Consider the following 20,376-nt stretch of genomic DNA (forward strand, 5'->3'; position numbering starts at 1 on the left):
ATTGAAGCCAGAGAGCAGTGAAGTTTCATGACATCAAGTCCTGAAACATGCAGACTGCCAAGGATTAATCAAAAAGAGCCCCGAGTAACTTACACGTTCTGCATTTTAATCCTTTTTGATAAAGCTGAAACTGAATGCATGTATTCCTTAAAGGTTATAATGTCTGCTCTATTTTTTTAAGACTGTCTTGGACATTTTAAGGGCTGTGCTTTTACAATACAGTATGCTGTTGCAACACACGTTCCCACCTCCCATAGCCTACCTTAATTTTGGATGAATGATGAGCAAAATCAAGGACAAAACAGGACTGAGTTAAATGTATGTTTGTTTTAGTCTGTTCTGATGTGATCTCTTATATAGCCTACAGTAATCAGACACCAGAATCAAACACATGTAGGATGTTGTTTCCTTTTATGCACAAAATCTAACATAGCTCTGAAGACTGCTGATAAACGAGCTCTCCATCAAAGGACAAGATGCTTCTAATTCTCTCTCTCTCTCTGTCTGTGTGTGTGTGTGTGTGTGTGCGCGCGCGCGCATGTATGTCCCTGTAGGTTGTAAATATGGGTCATTTAAAACTACAATCAGGTGACAGTCACATTATTGCAGCTCTTTGCTGCCCTCTTTTGGGAATTAAGAAACATTTTATTGGATCATATTCCAAAGTAGAAGGCGTTTTATAATGCCCAATTCATAGTCAAGCACTGTTTTTATATTTTCGGTAAGTGTGACATTAAATTATTAAGAAAAATAAAAATGTAGAATTCATAAAACTACCCCTCCTGCCGCAACACTGTTGCCTAAGTCCTTTAAGAAAAATTGCCTATATGCGCACATGTGGCACATGTGATCTGTTACTTTTCTCTGCGATATCAAGATGGACCAATCACAGTCGTCTGGTTTTTCACTGCATAGTGTGGAGGGGAAAAAAAAATATTTTATAGAGGTTACTTCGGGCGATTTATCTCAGTATGTCATGTATCAGTGCTTGGAATTTCTAGACTAAACTATAATATAAACATATTAAGGTAAAAATGTCTCTAGTATGAAATATCAATAATGCATTTCAATGCAGGATTCTGCTTTTTGAGTCTCCTTGCGCCCTCTAGAGGAATATAACCGCTCATCTCATAGTAAATAGTCACACACGGCCACTGCAGTCCCTCACACGCTGGGACAAAGTCTAATATGATATGTTAGCTCACTGAGCAAGACTCATTGCAAGCATACTCGTATCTTGAAGAGTGCCATTTTAAGGTAATGTATAATACTTTTACACTTAGTAAAAGCCTAGATTGCAAAGTTTGTATTTTGAGGTTGTCAAATGTTTTCACTCTCATTATGAGTGGTTGGCAACAACAGTAGCAGCCTGTATGTGTGTTATATTTAACCACTAACCATATAAACATACTGAGAGAAAGGATATTACATTACATCTGCTTGTAAATAGTTAATTTTGGGGGGTAGAAATGCTAATAATAAATAAATACATAAATAATAATATGTGACTGATATGTTTTTTTTTTTTTTGTAAAATATAGAAAATGACTTTGACCTAATGTGTGTTGATGCAGCAGTGATCCATATTTTTGGTGGTCTCTCTGACAGTTCTGTCCTAGATGGAGCCAATTTGTGCCACAGGGGTCGCTGCTCGTTTGAGGAGCGAATGGGATAGAAATGAGGGATTGGGTCAGAACAATATGGCCCTGAAGTTCTTGGGCCAAGATTTTGAAACCTTGCGTGCCCGCTGCCTTCAGACTGGATGTCTGTTTGAGGATGAAACATTCCCAGCTCAGCAGTCTTCTTTAGGATTCAAGGAGTTGGGCCCCGGCTCTGCAAAAACCAAAGGTGTTCATTGGATGAGGCCCACGGTGAGAACATTGGAATAAACTGGAGAGTTTGTATTGCGGGGCACTGTTTGAACCCTAGTAAGAGCAAAAACCTAAGATGCATAAGCGTAAAATAAACTAGCATACATAAATGTGCGAAGTATTTGCTCACATATTTACATTTGCATAATCAGATGAAATTATTAAAATTCTGTCATCATTTACTCACCTATAGCGCTCTTTACTTGCAAAATAATATAACACAGTAAAAAGGTAACACTGGTTGATCAACATCTGTTATCTCTGTCAATCTATGAAGCAGTGATGATGTCCCAGTCATTTCTATGCCCTGTCTGACCCATAGGTCTTCTCTGTGTACCCCAGAGTTCTGCACTGACCCACACTTTATCGTAGATGGGGCCACACGCACAGACATCTGCCAAGGAGCTCTAGGTAAAATGAGCATTTACTAAAACTGATGTGTTCCCGCCACAAAATAAAAAAAGTTTTTTTTTCATCTGTTCTGAAAAGACAATTGTGTTATTATTCAGCTCGGTTTTGTTCAATGTTGATTCAGTTTAGTTCAATAACAGTGTGAATATTGCAAAGTTCATTATTTATAATTCAAACTCAGTTCAGCTATACTGTAGATGATTATACTGTCATTGATCAGCTCAATTCCGCTCAGTATTGATTCAGTTTAGTTCAGTGGTGCAAATTGTTGTGTTTAATATTAATAATGCAATCATGTTTAATATACTGATTGTAGGTGATTGTTGGCTGCTGGCAGCCATTGCGTGCCTTACCCTCAATGAACCCTTGCTGCATCGGGTAGTGCCTCATGGCCAGAGCTTCCATCAACAATATGCTGGAATCTTTCACTTCCAGGTAACACTATACACACAGATTTGTTTTTCTATTTAACATTATTATATAACTTTTATAGTTAATATATAAATGTATATGAATACATTTATATATTTATGCAGAAATATATATTACAATTACAATTTTAATCATAGTAATCCTATTACTAGCCACATTACTGAGTGCACCTTTAAATATATGGACAGTTAATTATAAAGGAAAGATAGATAGATGTAGATAAAGGTAATCTATGCCCTCGGCCACACAAGAAAATAGATATTTTAGTATTTAAGTATTTAAGCAAATAAATTTAGAACCATTAGTTAATTTTCTGCCACATTGCCCAAACCCTGGTTTTGTGAAAAATCCCAGACATGTCATTCCCTTCAATGCAGCGTGTAAACCGATCTCTCCACTTCCATTTGATTCTCCATAGCTCAGCAGATCTACATTAAGCAACAGTCCCTAAACGTCAGCCCACCCTGTCTGCTGCAATGACTATATATACAGGCCTCACCCAGAAAATGAAATGGCCACATTTACCTCGCCTCTGCCAAATTCCTCTTCTGTTCTCCAGCCAGGAGTCATTTAGGCTCAGTCACTCAGTGAATGCTTATAATGTTCAGAGCATTAGTGCTGCAGAGAGACTTGGAGTACAGCCAGCAGCATCTAGTATACTAATGTTTACATAGGAAGAGAAATGCACAAATTGTTATTGCATATTCGTCTTTTTAATTATAATAATTGTGATGTGAATTCAGAAAGTATGTTTACTATTGGATTTTCTAGTTTTGGCAGTTCGGGGACTGGGTGGATGTGGTGATTGATGACCGGCTGCCTGTCAGAGATGGGAAACTACTTTTCGTCCACTCAGCTGAGGGAGCGGAGTTCTGGAGCGCCCTGGTGGAGAAGGCATATGCAAAGTAAGAGGGCTTTCAAAGATAGTCTCCTGACCAGGATGAGTCTGAGGCTTGTGTAATGAGTTTGTTATGAATGTGGCAGGTTGAACGGCTGCTATGAGGCTCTATCTGGAGGCTCCACGTCTGAGGGGTTTGAGGATTTCACCGGTGGAGTGACAGAGATGTATGAGCTGAAAAAACCTCCTCCCAACCTCTTCAGCATCATCAGAAGAGCTGTGGAGAGAGGCTCCCTGATGGGCTGCTCCATAGATGTTAGTGCTCAGGAACAACGTAATCTAAGTCAAAGTTCCTGTATCTAGAGAAAGCTTGGGAAAGTCAGGGAAAAATCTAACTTTTTAAATCCCTACAATAAATGTAATAATATAATACAATCAGTAATAAATATAATATAATATAATATCCATGCAAAATAGCCTTCCAAACCACTTTCACTTTCATCCACTATTCAAAATAGAAATATTACATTTTAAATTATTATTGAATTTGTTTCATGTAGAATTTTCAATTGAATGTATACACATGTGAAATATTAATATTTGTAACCATTTTAATGCATATGTTGAAATTTTAATTAAAATTGTAATTACATTTTGTGTGTAATTAAAATTGTGTGGGGGGGGGGGATTCAGGAATAAGTAAACAATTAAAATAAATTCAGATTTGATTTAATTTGTTTAATATTAGGTTTTTAATATCTGATCTAGGGCCACGGGATAATAATAGAATAGAATATCCATCCATCCATCTTCCAAATCACTTGTTCTACGTAGGATCATGGGATAATGATATGATATGATATAATAAATATAATATAATATCCATCACTTCCAAACCACTTGTTAGAAAAATTTATTAATATAAACATGTAGTAACATAAATGTTTTTATATAATATAAACATATGTATAATATAATAATACTTTTTTGATACTTAGTCATATAAAGCTTGGTAACACTTTATTTTATGGTTACGTCTATTAGTTGCTTATTAGCATGCATATTACTAGAATATTAGCCATGTATTAGTACTAATTAAGCACATATTAATGCCTTATTCTATGCGACCTTATTCCTAATCCTACCCAAAACCTAAACTTAACAACTACCTTACTAACTATTAATAAGCAGCAAATTAAGAATTTATTGAGGGAAAAGTCATAGTTAATAGTTAACAAGTGTGACCTAAAGATTTTTGGTTTAAATGGTGTAATCTACCAGCAGGGTAGATGCTTACCAAACTTATATATATTCTCACATTTGGGTTGATTGATACTAATATATTCAGAAGTACTAAAGTTTATTTTATATTCACTTTCAGTTTACAAGTTTCTTTGACATGGAGGCGATCACCTTTAAAAAACTGGTGAAAGGCCACGCATACTCTATTACTGGAGTGGAAGAGGTGAGTGCTGCATTTTGATTGACAAAAAACTCAACCAATTACAGACAGCTCATTATTGTTCCCATTATTGTACATCTGTTGGCCAGGTGGAGTACAGAGGAAAGCTCACAAAGCTGCTGCGCATCAGAAACCCTTGGGGAGAGGTGGAGTGGACGGGACCCTGGAGTGATGAGTGAGAATGATGTGAAGATGGGGGAAATTATTCTTAAAATAATATCAGATAGATTTGTTGACTACTATCACCGTCTGTCGATTCAGGTCAAGGGAATGGCGAGAAATTGACCCGTCTGTAAGGTCCCGTCTGCACAACTGCCAAGAAGATGGAGAATTCTGGTACGTGTTTCTTGCATTATTCTTTATATATCAGTGTAATTAGTTCCTTATTCACATATTACTTGTTAACTAGTTAAATAGGTGGTGAATTAAGTAGGAATATGCTTAATAAATAAAGAAATATGTGCTGGGCAAAGATTAATCGCATCCAAAATAAATATATTATCTTTTTGTTAGATAATATATGTGTGTACTGTGTATATTTATTATAAAGACACACACATACAGTATATATTTATAATCATATTATATATATATAAATATATTTAATATATAAACATAAAATTTTTCTTAAATATATACATGCATGTGTGTTTATTTATATAAACATAATAAATATACACAGTACACACACATATACTATGTACACAAAAGCGTTTATTTTGGATGCAATTAATCGCAATAAATCTTTGCTCAGCAAAGCTCAGCAAGGACATCTATGGCATGAAAGTTGTGTCATCATATACTCACCCTGTATGACTTTATTCTGTGCAACACAAAAGAAGCTATTTTGAAGAATGTTTCAGCTGTTTTTTTTCCATATAATAAAATTCAGAGGGAAACATTGTCCATTGAAAGCACAGAAACATTTAGCAAAAAACTTTCTGAACTATACCTTCAGGCTTTTTATATGAGTATGATTCAGTGACTTCATGCGAGAGTTCAGCAGACTACAGTAGAGATCTGTAACCTGACGCCGGATGCGCTACAGAGCAGCAAGGTGAAGAAGTGGAACACATCCCTGTATCCTGGTGAATGGAGAAGAGGAAGCACTGCTGGCGGCTGCAGGAATTATCCAGGCACGTTCCTTACCAAAGTCTGCAAGATGCTTGTGAGCTGACATGAGAGACTCTCAGAGTAAAGTCTATTTCTCTCTACACAGCAACATTTTGGATCAATCCCCAGTTTAAAATAGTCTTGAAGGAACCAGATACTGAGAGTCAAGAAGACTGCACTTTTCTAGTGGCCCTGATGCAGAAGAATCGCAGGAAGTTACGTCGGGAGGGCAAAGACATGGAAACGATAGGATTTGCCGTTTATGAGGTAGAAAACGAATTTGATATGCAATTTAATAGGGTTGAATATGTATCTGTTCATCAGAATCAGTCAGCTTCTACATGCTTTCTACATACCTAGAATGAATTATTTTTAAGAAATATTTGTACCTATTATAGAGGAGACTGGGGCAAGTTGTCACATATTCTTTATCTCACCGACTATATGGCTTTAAGATGTTTTATACAGACTTTTTTCAATAAATAAACTCAATTTGAGAAATATTTACTAAAAAGTGTGACAACTAGCCCCAGTGTTCCCTATGTTTCTGGAAATAACAAATATTATAGGATATTGCTATAAAGAAAAACTAAACTATGCATATTTATTATTAATTAGTAATGTTTCTAAACTTTATTTCTGAATCTTGCAGGTCCCTGAAGAGGTATGAGATGTGTGCCAGATAAATGAATCTGATCAGCATTGTTTAACGTCGGTAAACCATTTGTTATCAGTCAGTTTTAGGTAGCCTACCACTGGGAGATCCTGCACATGGTCAGTTAGCTGAACACATTTACAGTACAGTGTGTAGTGATCTGAATTTCCTCTCCTGTCAGTATCTGGGCCGGGTGGGTGTGCATCTGAAGCGTGATTTTTTCCTCACCCACACGTCCAGCGCTCGTTCTGAGCTCTTCATCAACCTTCGAGAGGTGAGCTCGCGTTTCTGCTTGCCAGCAGGGGAATATATCATCGTCCCCTCCACCTTTGAGCCCCAGAAAGAAGGAGACTTTGTGCTGAGGGTCTTCTCAGAAAAGGCTGCTGACTCTCAGTGAGTGACTAAATGTTTGTTTGTGTATGTATTGTAAAAGTAGATGGGGGAGTGAATAACCAACACTCTCTCCACCCTCAATACCACGACTGAGGTGAGACCCTTGAGCAAGGCACCGAACCCTCAACTGCTCCCCGGGCGCCGTAGCAATGGCTGCCCACTGCTCCGGTGTGTACTGTGTGTGCACTTGGATGGGTTAAATGCAGAGCACAAATTCTGAGTATGGGTCACCATACTTGGCCACACACCATTCCCTTTCCCTTTCCCTTTCCCTTTCCCTTGTTTTATTCAAACAGAACATTAATATATATTAAAAATGGCTATTAAATATATTATAGTTCATTAAAATAATTCAAACTTTCATTGAATTGGATTAAGATCATGTTTTTAATGGAGCATTAATAAATATTCAAAATGGTTAGAAATATAAATAGATGCAAATTTGATCGAATTTGGTTCATATAATTTTACAGAGCATTAATAAATATTCTAAATGATTAGCAATATAAATTTGTTTGAATTTGTGTAATATAATAGTTTTATTGGAGCATTAATAAATATTAAAATTTGGTTTAGAGTTATGAACAATTGAAGATTTGGTTGAATTTGGTTAACATCAAATTTTTACAGAGCATTAATAAATATTAAAAATTGTTAGAAATATAATTTTGAATTTGGTTAGTATATGTTTTACAGAGCATTAATACATATTCCAAATGATTAGCAATATAAATAAATGGAAATTTGTTTGAATTTGTTTAATATACTATTTATTAAAGGAGCATTAATATTAAAAATGGTTAGAGATAAAAACAATTGAAAAAAAATTCACATTTGTTTAATATAATATTCTACAGAGCATTCATAAATATTCAAAATGATTAGCAATATAAATAAATGAAAGTTTGAATTTGTTTAATATATTCATTTTTTAATGGAGCATTAATAAATATTCTAAATGGTTAGAGACATAAACAATTGAAAATATGATCGAATTTGGTTATTGTAATATCTTAACAGAGCATTAATAAATATTCAAAATTTGTAGAAATATAATTGAAATTTTGTTGAATTTGGTTAATATTATATTAAAATAGCACATTAAAACAGCTGAGAGAAAATAAGATTTTTTTTCTCTATAGGGAGCTAGATGATGAAATTTCAGCAGATGTACCTGAGGAGGTGAGTTTTCCTGTAACAATTTTTTACTGCGCAAACAGTACTGCGCACAGATGCATCCTGAGAAGTTTTGCTGCTGAATAATGTGTTGTTTCTATGGCAGCCTGCGCTCCAGGAGAGCGAAATTGACGAGGGCTTCAAGGCGCTTTTCGCAAAGCTGGCAGGGGCTGGTAAGACAGCAGGAAGTGGGAGGATTTCATGGTTTGCTGTAGTGCCCAATAGCTTGATTGACTCTTTCACTCTGGTCAACAGGAAATGGAAATCAATGTGTCGAAACTCCAGATGATTCTGAACCGGGTTGTTGGCAAACGTGAGTGTGCTTACGGACAAGTAAAGGAAATTTCATTGGTTTCACAATTATGTTCTGTGGTAAATGACAACATTCATTTACATTATGCTGCAACATTATGCTGCAAATAAAGTCATATTTAACAAGTAAAATTCCCTGACAGGCACCAACTGATGTTCAAAATGCCCTTATGATTGTTCTTCTTACAGATAAAGATATAAAGACAGATGGATTTGACAAAGAGGCCTGTCGAGGCATGATCACTCTTATGTATCCTTTGAAAACTCCACACTCAAGAATGTTAGCATTTGTGGTCCTTTTTAATATATCATGCTGTGAATGGAAGTCTTGGTCAATCCTTGACTTGCCATGAAGACAACTGGCACTGGAAAGCTGGGACTGACAGACTTCCATGTGCTCTGGGAGAAGACCAAACGATATCTTGTCAGTGGTAACATTTTATGCTTGCAAAAAATTTCTATTTTAATAAATGCTGTTCTTTTTCAACACTGTTAATTATAAGAAATGTTTCTTGAGCAGCAAATCAGAATATTAGAATGATTTCTGAAGGATAATGTGATGCTGAATGACTGCTGAAAATTCATAAATTATAAACATATATTCAACATATATTTGAAATTGTAATATTTCAAACCATTGCTGTTTTTACTGTATTTTTTTAATCAAATAAATGCAGCCATGGTGAGCATAAGAAACTTGTTTCAAAAATATTAAAAATCATACAGACTCCAAACGTTTGAATGATAGTACAAACATTAATGTTTTGTTTTTTGTCCTTCAATAATTCGCTAGGCGGTGTTTAGGAGGTTTGACTTGGACAAGTCCGGCACAATGAACTCTTATGAAATGCGTCTGGCACTAGAATCAGCAGGTATCTGCTCTTTAAATAGCACAACATCAATAATTACTGTGGTATATTATGTTTATGCAGACTTTTTGAACTTAAGGCTTCAAGTTGACCAACAACTTGTTCCAGCTGATAATCCTACGCTATGCAAAGCCAGATCTCAACGTGGACTTTGATAGCTTTGTGTCTTGTCTGATTCGTCTGGAGACTATGTTCAGTAAGTGTGCCAAGTAGAAAACACCATCTTTTTATGGCAACTTTTACAGTGTAATTCCTAAAACTCCTCACAAATTCAGTGTAGCATCAAGACAAATGTTTGGTAAAATAGGATTAGATATGTTAAGAGTTCACTTTTTATTCCAACAGAAACTTTTAAAACAATGGACACTGATGAAGATGGATTTGTATCCTTCAGCTTCACCCAGGTTGGTCTTAACTGCTCATTAGTAATTAGAAATTTCAATAGCAGATGCTTCCTTGTCTCTCTGTGGTCCAGTAATGTATGTTTGCAACATCTTGTTTTCTTCCTTTCTTCTTAGTGGATCACTCTCACTATGTTTACTTAGATGGATGTTCCTCTTCCTCAGTGCTTCCTCTGTCTTTACTACATGCCTCCTGTAACCTCAGTAGTATTCATGAAGTGGGTAAATGATTGACAATAAGGAATTCATAATAGTATCAGATACAAGACATGATGAATGCAGTTTTCATTCGGCATGAAAGGAAAGAAAAGCAAACATCGAGATGAAACGGCCAACAGAATATACTCAGAAAAAGCAATGTTTGTTTACACTAGAATTCAAACGTTTGGGGTCAGAAAGATTTTTTTAAATAGGTTAATACTTCTATTCAGTAAGGATGCCTAAACTGGTCAAAAGTGACAGTAATAATTTCAATATAAATGCTGTTATTTTATACTTGACATTCTTCATAGAATACTGCAAACTGTTTCAACATTCATAATAATACGAGCACCAAATCAGCATATAAGAATGATTTCTAATGGCTGCTGAAAATCCAGCTTTCCCATCAAAGGATATATTACATTTTTTTATTTTTTTAAAAAGAAAGCAGTTCTTTTAAATTGTAATATTATTTCACAATATTACTGTTTTTATTGTATTTTTTATCAAATAAATGCTTTCTTGATGAGCATGAGACTTTTTTTCAAAAACACACAAAAAAATTCTTCTGACCCCAAACTTTTGGTAATGTATATAAAGTTTACATGCATGCAAAAAGTATTTTGACAAAAATAGTATCTGGGCCTAAGAAAAGTTAAATGTTCGTCACTGTAGTGTAGAAAAGTACTGTGAAATAGAGAAAGAATGAACTGACCATTCTCTAAGCCCCGCCCCTCTTGGTTATTAATGCTCAGCTTTTTCTCGTAAAGATTTGGAAAAATTATATTACCTGTAAACCCGAATAATTTTAAACAATTTTATCTAAACACTTCCATAGACATACAGAAGAGAAGAGCAAACGCTTAGGACTATCTGATAATATGGAGAAGTTGCTAAGGCAGGATTGGTCAGTATCCAGACTCTATGCTGAGATCATCTCCTGTGACCTTTTACCCTTGTGCCTTGTTTACTTTCATGTATGTGCTTTAAAAGTAGTGAATAATCTTTTTCTTACCACATTGCCTTGAACAGACTTGATAATGCAATGATTCTCAATATATATTAAAATAAAGCCTCACAATTGCGTTATAAAGTGTGTGATCATTACATCAAGAATATACATGACTACCACAAGTAAACATCAGGAACGTCTCTTACATCCAAACTATATGACCTATGGAGCGCTAGGCCTCACAGCTGTCAATCAAACGCTCCAGTCACTAGCCACAAAAGTACAGAGGTATTACCTATGGGGACACGCCTCCCTCAGTCCTGATCTAAGCTACAGGAAGCACCGGCTCTATGGCCAGCGCAAGCTTCTTTTAACTCCTGTGATGGAAAGCTCTCCATTCCAGGCAGCTCTGTGGAGAAGCCTAACTGCTGCTAGGAGCACAGCAAGAGTTGAAGACGCCTGTGAAGCTCAACTAGACGTTTCTGATTCGCTCTCAGTTGAGTGCAAGTCCTTCACTCACAGGCATGTTGATGTGGGCGGTGAGGAGAGGAGCACTCTTTCCTTCCCTCAGCACAAACACCTGAAATCAGACACGTAACATCAAACAGCTGCTTGATTTCATGCAGAGAGCTTGTTGTACAGCAATCAACATTTATGGTTTGCATCATGGGACTGTATAGGGGTGTCAGGCTCCTATTTTTTGACTGGTGGCAGAACCCATCTGGGTGGGTGAGTGATCACAGAATTTTCAGTTTCAAGCAAAAGACTGAGCACATTTATTGTGAATAGATGATTTATGCCACAGCATTTTAGATAAACAATGTTTTATTATTTATGGTAATATATTTCTCATACATATTTATATATTTTCCATAGTGTATAATTCAATATTTTTAAGGTTTTTTATGTTTTCGAATTTTCAGTCCTCAGTGTCACATGATCCTTTAGAAATGATTTTAAAATGCTGAAATGCAATTTTTGGACCCAGTTTATATCAGTTGGCCTTAACTACATGTACATACATTTAAATTAATAATTTGATACAATGCACTTATTGTATACATACATGTTCTTACATTGTACTTCTATTTGTAAACATACCTATATGTAATTACACCTGTAATTACATTTATAATTACACTGTTGACCCATCCCTTACACCTTAACCCACCCACCTGTTAACCTTCACCCCCATTTGTGGCCTCGCAGGTGAAAATAACCTACCTAAATTAAAATGGTAACAGTTTGTGACAAAGTGTGCTTACACAAACAAATTAGGTATCTTTGGAAAGAAGAGACTCTGGGCTTTACTATCTATCATCCAGAGTTGATAATGCTCAAAAAGATAAAAAGTTATAGGCACTGACGTGCCTTGAAAAATATTTTTCCACACTGAATGTTTTTTTATTTCATATACAAATACATGAAATAAGTCCTGGAGCAATCCAGAAAAGTAATGGATCGAAAGCCATGTGTCTCATGAGTTCATATTTCAAATTTGAAGAAGATACCATGAAAAATGAGATTCCTGCAATATTTTTTCAGAAACTATTTATAGTCCCCCCCACCCCCCTGTTTGAGGAAAAATAACCACCAAATGGATTGCAGAATTATACAAGCTATTTTAGTCATTATACATGTTCCTGCATAGTTTTTCAATTATAAAATAATAGACAGATTTATTTGAGCACTAAAAAATACAAAAATAATTATTTGAGTAATAAAAAAGGGAAAAAAATGCTTTGTATATAGTATGTATACTGAAGTATTCTTCGTTATTCGTAATTACAATGATAAATATCACTGCCAGACGTGAAGTGATATTGCCAGACATGGTCATAGAGTCAGTAAACACACGCTGATGTGCTTCCATTCAGATGATAATCATACAGATGGGCCATATAATCAATAATAGCTGATCAATGAATCACAATGATAGCCGTCATAGAGTCGCTAATAAACACGCTGATGTGCGTCCATACATATTATAATCATGCAGACACGGCCACATTCCCCACACAATACACACACACACATAAAAAATGTAGAAGAAAAAAAAACTGTTTTTTATGGATAAAGCAGATCGCTAAGTTACGCCCCGCTCAGATGACAGCGTGCGTGTCACAGCTGCGTCACGCTTTCAGGAGGGAGCGCCAAATTCAAATAATCTATATTCCGCTTTTCTGAGACTTTTTTTTTCCGTAGACGGTCTCATTATGTTTGTAAAACCGTATGCTGCAACACCATGTTGTTTTTTTTTACCACCAAGGCGCTGTTTTTGAGCGTAATTTATTCCATAACGGACGCGATCAATAACTCTCTGAAGAAATGAAACGTAAACAAAGGAATATTCATCCTTATTACAACGTTATTGTTTCGCTGGACTAAAAGTGCTCGCTGGGATGTTGTTCTGTGGACCCTTACCTCTCTTAACTAAACTGGGATTTCAGCAGTGGACGCGTTTGTGACTCGTTATTACAATGATAAAGGTACGTACGGCTTTTTTACTCTGCGTGTTTGGATGTGTACTGCTTACACAAATGTAGCAAATTTGTGCCACTCATTCCTTATAAGCTTTCCATCGAAAAACAGCGATCTGTCGTCGATGCTTGAGGCTTAGACCCTCAGAATGATATATAGTTTGTCAAGATTAACTTTGTCCCGTTTCATTTATTCTATTAGAAAACAATGACACATGCAAACAATGAGCGTTCAGTGCGAGGTCGCTCTGGTGAACGGTAACACCTACCCATACCACCAAACCTGTCCCTAACCTTACCCATAATCCCACCTCAATAACAGCAAAAGTGTTTTGCAATACAATATGAACACTATAAGTGCATTGTATTTATTTTTTGATGTAAATGCATAGTAGTTAAGGCCACCTAATATAAACTGGTACCCAATTTTTTAATATCAATGTTAAAAAAGTTGTGCTGCTTTATATTTTCTGTTGAAACTGTAAAACAATTTTTCCAGGATTACTTGGATAGAAAGTTTAAAAGGACAGCATAGAACATTATAGAAGTCTTTACTGTCATTTTGGATTTCATATGTGTGGGAGCAGTGTCTAGTTATCATTCTGTAAATAAAAATGGTTCATTCTATTTTGTCTAAACATTTTGGGACAATTTTAGTATATTGTGATCTGCTGTGTGCATATAATTCATCTGAGTTTTCAATTTGCATGTTTTTCATAGTACACAAACTAGCTATTCTGAATAGAAATGCTGCATGGATGTTCTGAATAGGTGAGAGTCTCACTTTGATGATGTCAGAGATGCCTTTGTCACTCAAGCACTCCACAAAAGTGTCAATGGGGTAATTCAGCCCTGGAACCAGTAGGGGGATCTAAAGACACAAAACAATTCACTGTTACCAGTAAAGTGTTTTCTCTTCAATAACTACACATTTAAAAATCTGCTTGTATAGAGAAGGAATAATGCTCATGAAACTGCTCAGCTGAGGTCACCTTGAAAAAGGCCGTCCTCATGCTGTACAAATTTTCATCGTACAGAAAGCTGATGGCAAGGTTCATGACCGGACGGCACGCTGCAGTGTTCTGGATGTTCAGCGTGAGCTTGAAGGATGGGCCCAACCCTTGAACCTTTGCAGAAACAGGAAGCAGAAGTTGAGATGGGTATCGGCCTTCTGGTGTCATCTTGTTAGCACATTCAGAATTGCTCAACTCACCACAGCATTCATCTTGAGCGGCTCGGTCAGACTCGCCGACATGGGCGTGAGGCTGGACTCCAGAGCTTTGACATAGGCCCGTGCTGCAGCGAGACGCAGCCTGCTCAGGTCCATCTGAAAAGCTCGGTGCATGGCTGCATAGAAAAAGACAACAAAATTCTGATTAACTTTCAGGTTTTGGCTGCATTTATTTGATGAAAAATACAGTAAAATAGCAATATTGTAAAATATTACAATTTAAAAAACTGTTTTCTATTTGAATAGATTTTAAAATGTCATTTATTCCTGTGATAGCAAAGCTAAAGTTTCAGCAGCCGTCGGTCCAGTTTCAGTGTGACATGATCCTTCCATATATGATCCTTCCATCTTCCAATATGGTGATTTGGTGCTCAGGAAATATTATTCATTCTTATTATTATCAATGTTGAAATCAGTTTTTGCTGCTCAATATTTTTGTTGATACCATAATACACTACTATTCAAATTTTGGTGTAATATATATATATATATATATATATATATATATATATATATATACACACAATATTGTTAAAGAATTTATTTTTATTCAGCAGAGAATCCTGACTTTTGTGGTTTCCTCAAAAATAATAAACAAGCAGAATTTATTTATTTTTATTCATCAAAGAATCCTGACTTTTGTAGTTTCCAAAAAAATAACAAGAACATTTTTTTTTCGACATTGATAATAAGAAACCCTATTAATAACGGAGTACCAATAACCAATCATAAATGAGCATAAAATAAGAATATTAGAGATATGATTTCTGAAGGATCAAGTCACACTGAAGACGGAAGTAATGGCTGTTCAAAAATCACAGGAATAAATTACATTTCAAATATATTAAAACAGTATATGTAATATTTTTACAATATTTCTGTTTTTACTACATTTTCTATTTAGTAAATGCAGCTTTGGTGAACATAAGAGACTTCTGTAAAAACAGTTTAAAAATCTTATTCCTAACTTCTGACTGGTAGTGTATATAATATGCGACGTAAAATTTGCTCGGCTAAAATATAGAGAGGCGGCTTTAATAAGAACTTTTCTATGGTTTACTTTCTCACATAAAAACACGACACCCTGAACAACATACCAACTTCAGTTACCCAGTTTTCCAAATTTAATTACCAATACTGTATTTTGCTATTTCGGTTTTTGGCTAAATGAAAACCTTCAACTTAGGTGTTTTATGGACCAAATTTATTTTGGTGCATCACTAACCAACGGCATTTTCACGCTCTCTCAAGGTCTGGTCCACGTACAGCTTGGTCTTCTTGGGCACATTCAGACGAATGCTTTGGGCTATTGGAGGTCCAGGGGCCGAGTCCCTGTCATCAAACACAGCTGTCCTCTTGAGGATCTTCACAATCAAACCTCCTCCTGGATCAGGACATTTGAAATGCTTTATGTTCACCATTATAGTTGGCCTGAACTGCTTTATCTACATGCTTTACTACCTTTGGTGGTCATTATGAGAGTGCCGTCTTCCCGTCCATAACGTCCGAAACAAATGCTTGTCACTAGGTCCTGTAAGACATAAATTAAAGTCTCTGATGATTACAAGAACATTCTGGCAGTAAAATCAGCGTTGTAGGAACTTCAAATCAGATATGATTCTGAATGTCACTGGGTTTTGAATTCAAGATGGTTCTTACTGGTGTTTTGATGGTGCTGACCAGATTTTTGTCTCGGTACACGTGTACTTCACAGTTGGCCAGACCCACCAGCACAGCCTGGAATCCTCGTGTGGGAAGGTCCATCAGCGACATGGTGGTAACGGGGGCTGGCAAATAAGTGGTCCACAGCTTTTTCCCCTACAGAAGATTTCGTATAATATTTAGAATTATCATTTCTGGAGGTATTATTGTTTGTGTGACAGATATGGATTCAAATATCATACCTTTTGAGTGTAACCGTGCAGAGTCTCGTGAGTACATCCTACAACTACATTCTTTCCCATCCTCACCAGTCCCACTGGGTGAGAGGATAGTTCAATGCAGTACTTGGGCTTCGGGGAATCCCTTTAACATAAAAAGAATAGAAAAATGAGGATAATGGCCTTTTTTTAGCATGCTATCACAAATTAAGGGGCATTTTTCGTTCCATTGACTTCCATTTATATGCTTGCGAGTGCTGGATACAGGAAATGCAAGCTCATGCAAAAACTTTTGCATTTCACTGCATTCCAAAGTTCAATTTGTTCAAATTTGACATCTAACCTATAGATTGTTAAGTCACAGAGTGACCTATTATCTAAATTAAAAGAATGCAAACAATTATGCTGCAGGTTTTCAGAAAAGTGGAGTATATTGTATATTTTTACATGCTACAGATCATGACGTCATGCCACAACCGTTGCGATATCGGAAGAAATTTTGCATGCTCAAAGTGTGCCAATACAGACCTGTTTTTATGCACATTATATTTACATTTTGCTGATTATATGCACACATATGCGTTCTCAACTCAGCACGTTGAGTTTTGAAAAGCCTTAAAATATTTAAATAAGTTGCATTTCACTCAGTTACCTGCGTAGTATGTAGATGTTGCCGTTGCGACACGCCACAGTGATACGGAACTCCACATCAAACTGACCTGTCACATCCATTAGGGTAGGTGTACTGGGAAGTGACATCTGAAAACACACAGTTCATTTTTTTTTTTTGGTGAAATCATCTTACTTTAGAACTAAATGTGAAGTAAGTCACTTATATTCTGATGATACTTCAGAGGAATAAAGCCAAACGCTAATAAAAGAATATAGTGTGTAACAAATATGAAGCTGGTACTGACCTTGTAGAGGATGGTAAAAGCCTCTGGATCTAATATGTAAACATCACCGTTCTCTGTGCCAATCACCAGGCAGCTAACTGCATCCTCATCTGCCATGTTCTTCTTCAACGTCCCTATACAGGTAATGACCGTCTGAGACAAACAAAGAGACAAAAGCCCTGTTAATGCATCTGTTCTTGTTTGTCTATGTGTGATTGCGTATATGTAGATATTGGCACCTGTCTACGTATAGGCTGTTCTTTATGAAGAAGAACGAAATTCTCCATTTCCTGTGGCTCAAGCATGAGGAACCTGAATAATTTACACAAGGTAAAGGTAAAAAAAATTTTTTTTTTCTGGATGTTAGTTGCATACATCTAACTTTGATTGTTTTCTAAATAAAAAAAAACTAATTGTGAAAAAGATTATTTTATGTTCCACAGAAGAAATAAATTCACAAACATTTAAAATGACATGAGAGAGAGCACATGATGAAAATGTTCATTTTCTTGTGAATTATCCCTTTAAATAAACACATTTTACAACAAAAATAATATTATCAATATTTAAAGTTTGTTCATTCGTCAAAAATATGTGTGAAAAAGCCCATGCATCTGGGAACAGTTTCTGTTCCTACTACTACAAGTTCCATAGAGGTATATAAAAATAAAAAGAGAGGAAGAGGTTTTACCGTAGTGATCTGACAGAGAGTGGAATTTCAGCTTTGTCCCTGTTCAAGAGGAATCAATAAAGTGTTTTAACTCTAAAATCCACATGTATTTTATCGGGCTGTACTTTACAAGCCATGCAGTGCATTGGGTCTAGAGCCCAAATACAGTACATACAGTAACTCACCTTAAACCTTCTAACATCTCTTTAAGCGTCATTGGATCAATCATGTCCTAAGCGGCAAAAAGCAATCAGTAAAATGAAAGCACAGTGAACAGCCTCACATATGACATGATGCATAGAGCTGAATGTGAGATATAGGGTATAAGATGAAGAACAGCTCACCTCTTTGGCCTGACTCCAGACATCCTGCTCCAGAGGGTTCACCTCCAGACTAGGCAGCGTGAACTTGAAGTAGGGCCTCAGGTTCTTGTAGACGTAGATGAAGGGACCGGAGGCCACAGCGATGGCTGGTGTTCGTGGCTCGTGCAGGTCCATGAGAAAGGAGACCAGGCCAGTGGGCAGGTCCAGCAGGGTGCTTTCACTCAAAAGACCAGTGCCACGGTACACCTTTAGCTTCATGTTACACACTCCTGTGCCAAGATCACCCACCACCAGCTGGTACACACACAGACATGACACTTACAATGACTCTTTATTGCCAGTCTACTTTTAACGATGGTTTATTGACATTGTATAAAAAGATCACTCCAACAGTAGACTCTAGATTACTGAAAATACTTGAAAAGTAACATTTTAAAAGAATGTAATTCGGGAACTTAACTGCATGTTATTTTATTTACAGTTAAATAGTAGTATACTCAACACTGATTACTCTCAGACCATCTCACCTTATTATCACCATCTCCGTGCAAATCTGAAAGAGCTGTGGAAAATAACAGGAAGTGTGAGATTGATGGAAACCGCAGACATGTAACGTTAAGTGAACGTGTTCATGCAACAGTGACTCACCGATGCAAGAAGAAAAGCTGTATAGATTGGCGACTGGGTCATAGTGAGCATCAAGCCATTTGGAGCTGGCCATTGAACTACAAGAGCACAGGAAAAACTTACTACAAACAGACCATATTAAAAAATCATCGCTGCATATGAATTCATTTCTGGGCACTGGTTTCGAAAACACTTCAACTCTGTATTGTACTGCTGTGCCGCCATATTTGGGCAAATAAGAGTCAGAACATAAGCTCTACTGCTATTATAAAAGAATTGACTTATTAATTATTAAATTGTAAGGAAATTCTATGATATATGCTATATCAATATGCTAACACCAATCGTTATTTACCGCGATATTTTCGAGAGAAAGCCTCATAATTCAGCATAAACTACTCACGTGTCTTTCAGCTCCTGGGAAACAGAGGACATGACGGATTAGATATCAAATGCTCTTTATTAATGATTTTAGGCTGTGATAGTCAAACTGCTTGGACTGTCTGCTATAATCCTCAGATCGGCTTTCCTCGTTCCTATGGCAACCACTCCAGCGGGAGAGCTTAAGTGCGCTGCATCGAAACGCTTCCGCCAGGAATAGTTCATCTTAACGAATAGTTCCGACTGTAAGGGATCCGTGTTTTTGCAGTGAAACATATTTTTAAAATAACATTTTACTTTCTTCGCGAATCATTCTAATATGTTGATTTGGAGCTTTGCCTCACTTCTTATTTATATAAAAGCTGAAAACTTGTTCTGCTTCAAAAATTTAGGGTAAAATGATATTTTAGTCAGCATTCATAGTGTTACAGAAGATTTATGTTTCTTTTTTTCTGTTCGTCGAAGAATTCTAAACAAGCAAACAAACAAAACACGTTTTCCACATTAAGCAGCAAAAAACTGTTTTCAACACTGACAATAATAAGAACTATTATTAATAACTGAACACCAATAATAATAGAAGAATTAAGCACAAAATGATTTCTGAAGGATCACGTGACACTGAAGACTGAAGTAATTCAGCGTTGCATCAAAGGAACAAATTACATTTTCAAAAAAATATGCTCAAGTAAAAAACAGTAATTTTACATAGGCATATTGTAATAATATTTTACGGTATTACTGATTTAATGTATTCTTTGATCAAATAAGAACTAAAGACACTTCTTTCAAAAACATAAAA

General features: G+C 36.1%; 1 protein-coding gene and 1 pseudogene across 2 annotated transcripts; one reads left to right on the plus strand and one right to left on the minus strand.

Moving 5' to 3' along the window:
- Nucleotides 1–1,145: 1,145 nt before the first annotated feature.
- LOC306862273 (calpain-1 catalytic subunit-like) lies at nucleotides 1,146–11,162 on the plus strand (annotated as a pseudogene). The gene is made up of 24 exons (XR_013786085.1): nucleotides 1,146–1,257; nucleotides 1,609–1,871; nucleotides 2,024–2,094; nucleotides 2,194–2,282; nucleotides 2,599–2,717; nucleotides 3,486–3,619; nucleotides 3,699–3,867; nucleotides 4,934–5,017; nucleotides 5,104–5,189; nucleotides 5,276–5,383; nucleotides 5,997–6,150; nucleotides 6,234–6,394; nucleotides 6,780–6,791; nucleotides 6,964–7,175; nucleotides 8,318–8,357; nucleotides 8,458–8,523; nucleotides 8,607–8,664; nucleotides 8,853–8,913; nucleotides 9,015–9,087; nucleotides 9,457–9,535; nucleotides 9,612–9,728; nucleotides 9,878–9,936; nucleotides 10,078–10,151; nucleotides 10,973–11,162. The product of XR_013786085.1 is annotated as a calpain-1 catalytic subunit-like (transcript).
- On the minus strand, nucleotides 9,845–19,792 carry bbs1 (Bardet-Biedl syndrome 1). Its single transcript, XM_079404680.1, has 17 exons — nucleotides 19,597–19,792; nucleotides 19,215–19,291; nucleotides 19,094–19,128; nucleotides 18,588–18,860; nucleotides 18,429–18,475; nucleotides 18,265–18,303; nucleotides 17,813–17,885; nucleotides 17,595–17,726; nucleotides 17,330–17,436; nucleotides 16,702–16,822; nucleotides 16,457–16,615; nucleotides 16,259–16,328; nucleotides 16,023–16,181; nucleotides 14,780–14,913; nucleotides 14,559–14,693; nucleotides 14,351–14,437; nucleotides 9,845–11,666 (listed from the first exon to the last, which is right to left on the minus strand). The coding sequence occupies exons 1-17, from the start codon at nucleotides 19,626–19,628 to the stop codon at nucleotides 11,580–11,582; spliced, it is 1,767 nt and encodes a 588-aa protein (XP_079260806.1). The 5' UTR covers nucleotides 19,629–19,792; the 3' UTR covers nucleotides 9,845–11,579.
- Nucleotides 19,793–20,376: the final 584 nt, after the last annotated feature.

The sequence above is a fragment of the Barbus barbus genome (genome assembly GCF_936440315.1).
Source record: "Barbus barbus genome assembly, chromosome: 43".
NCBI lineage: Eukaryota > Metazoa > Chordata > Actinopteri > Cypriniformes > Cyprinidae > Barbus > Barbus barbus.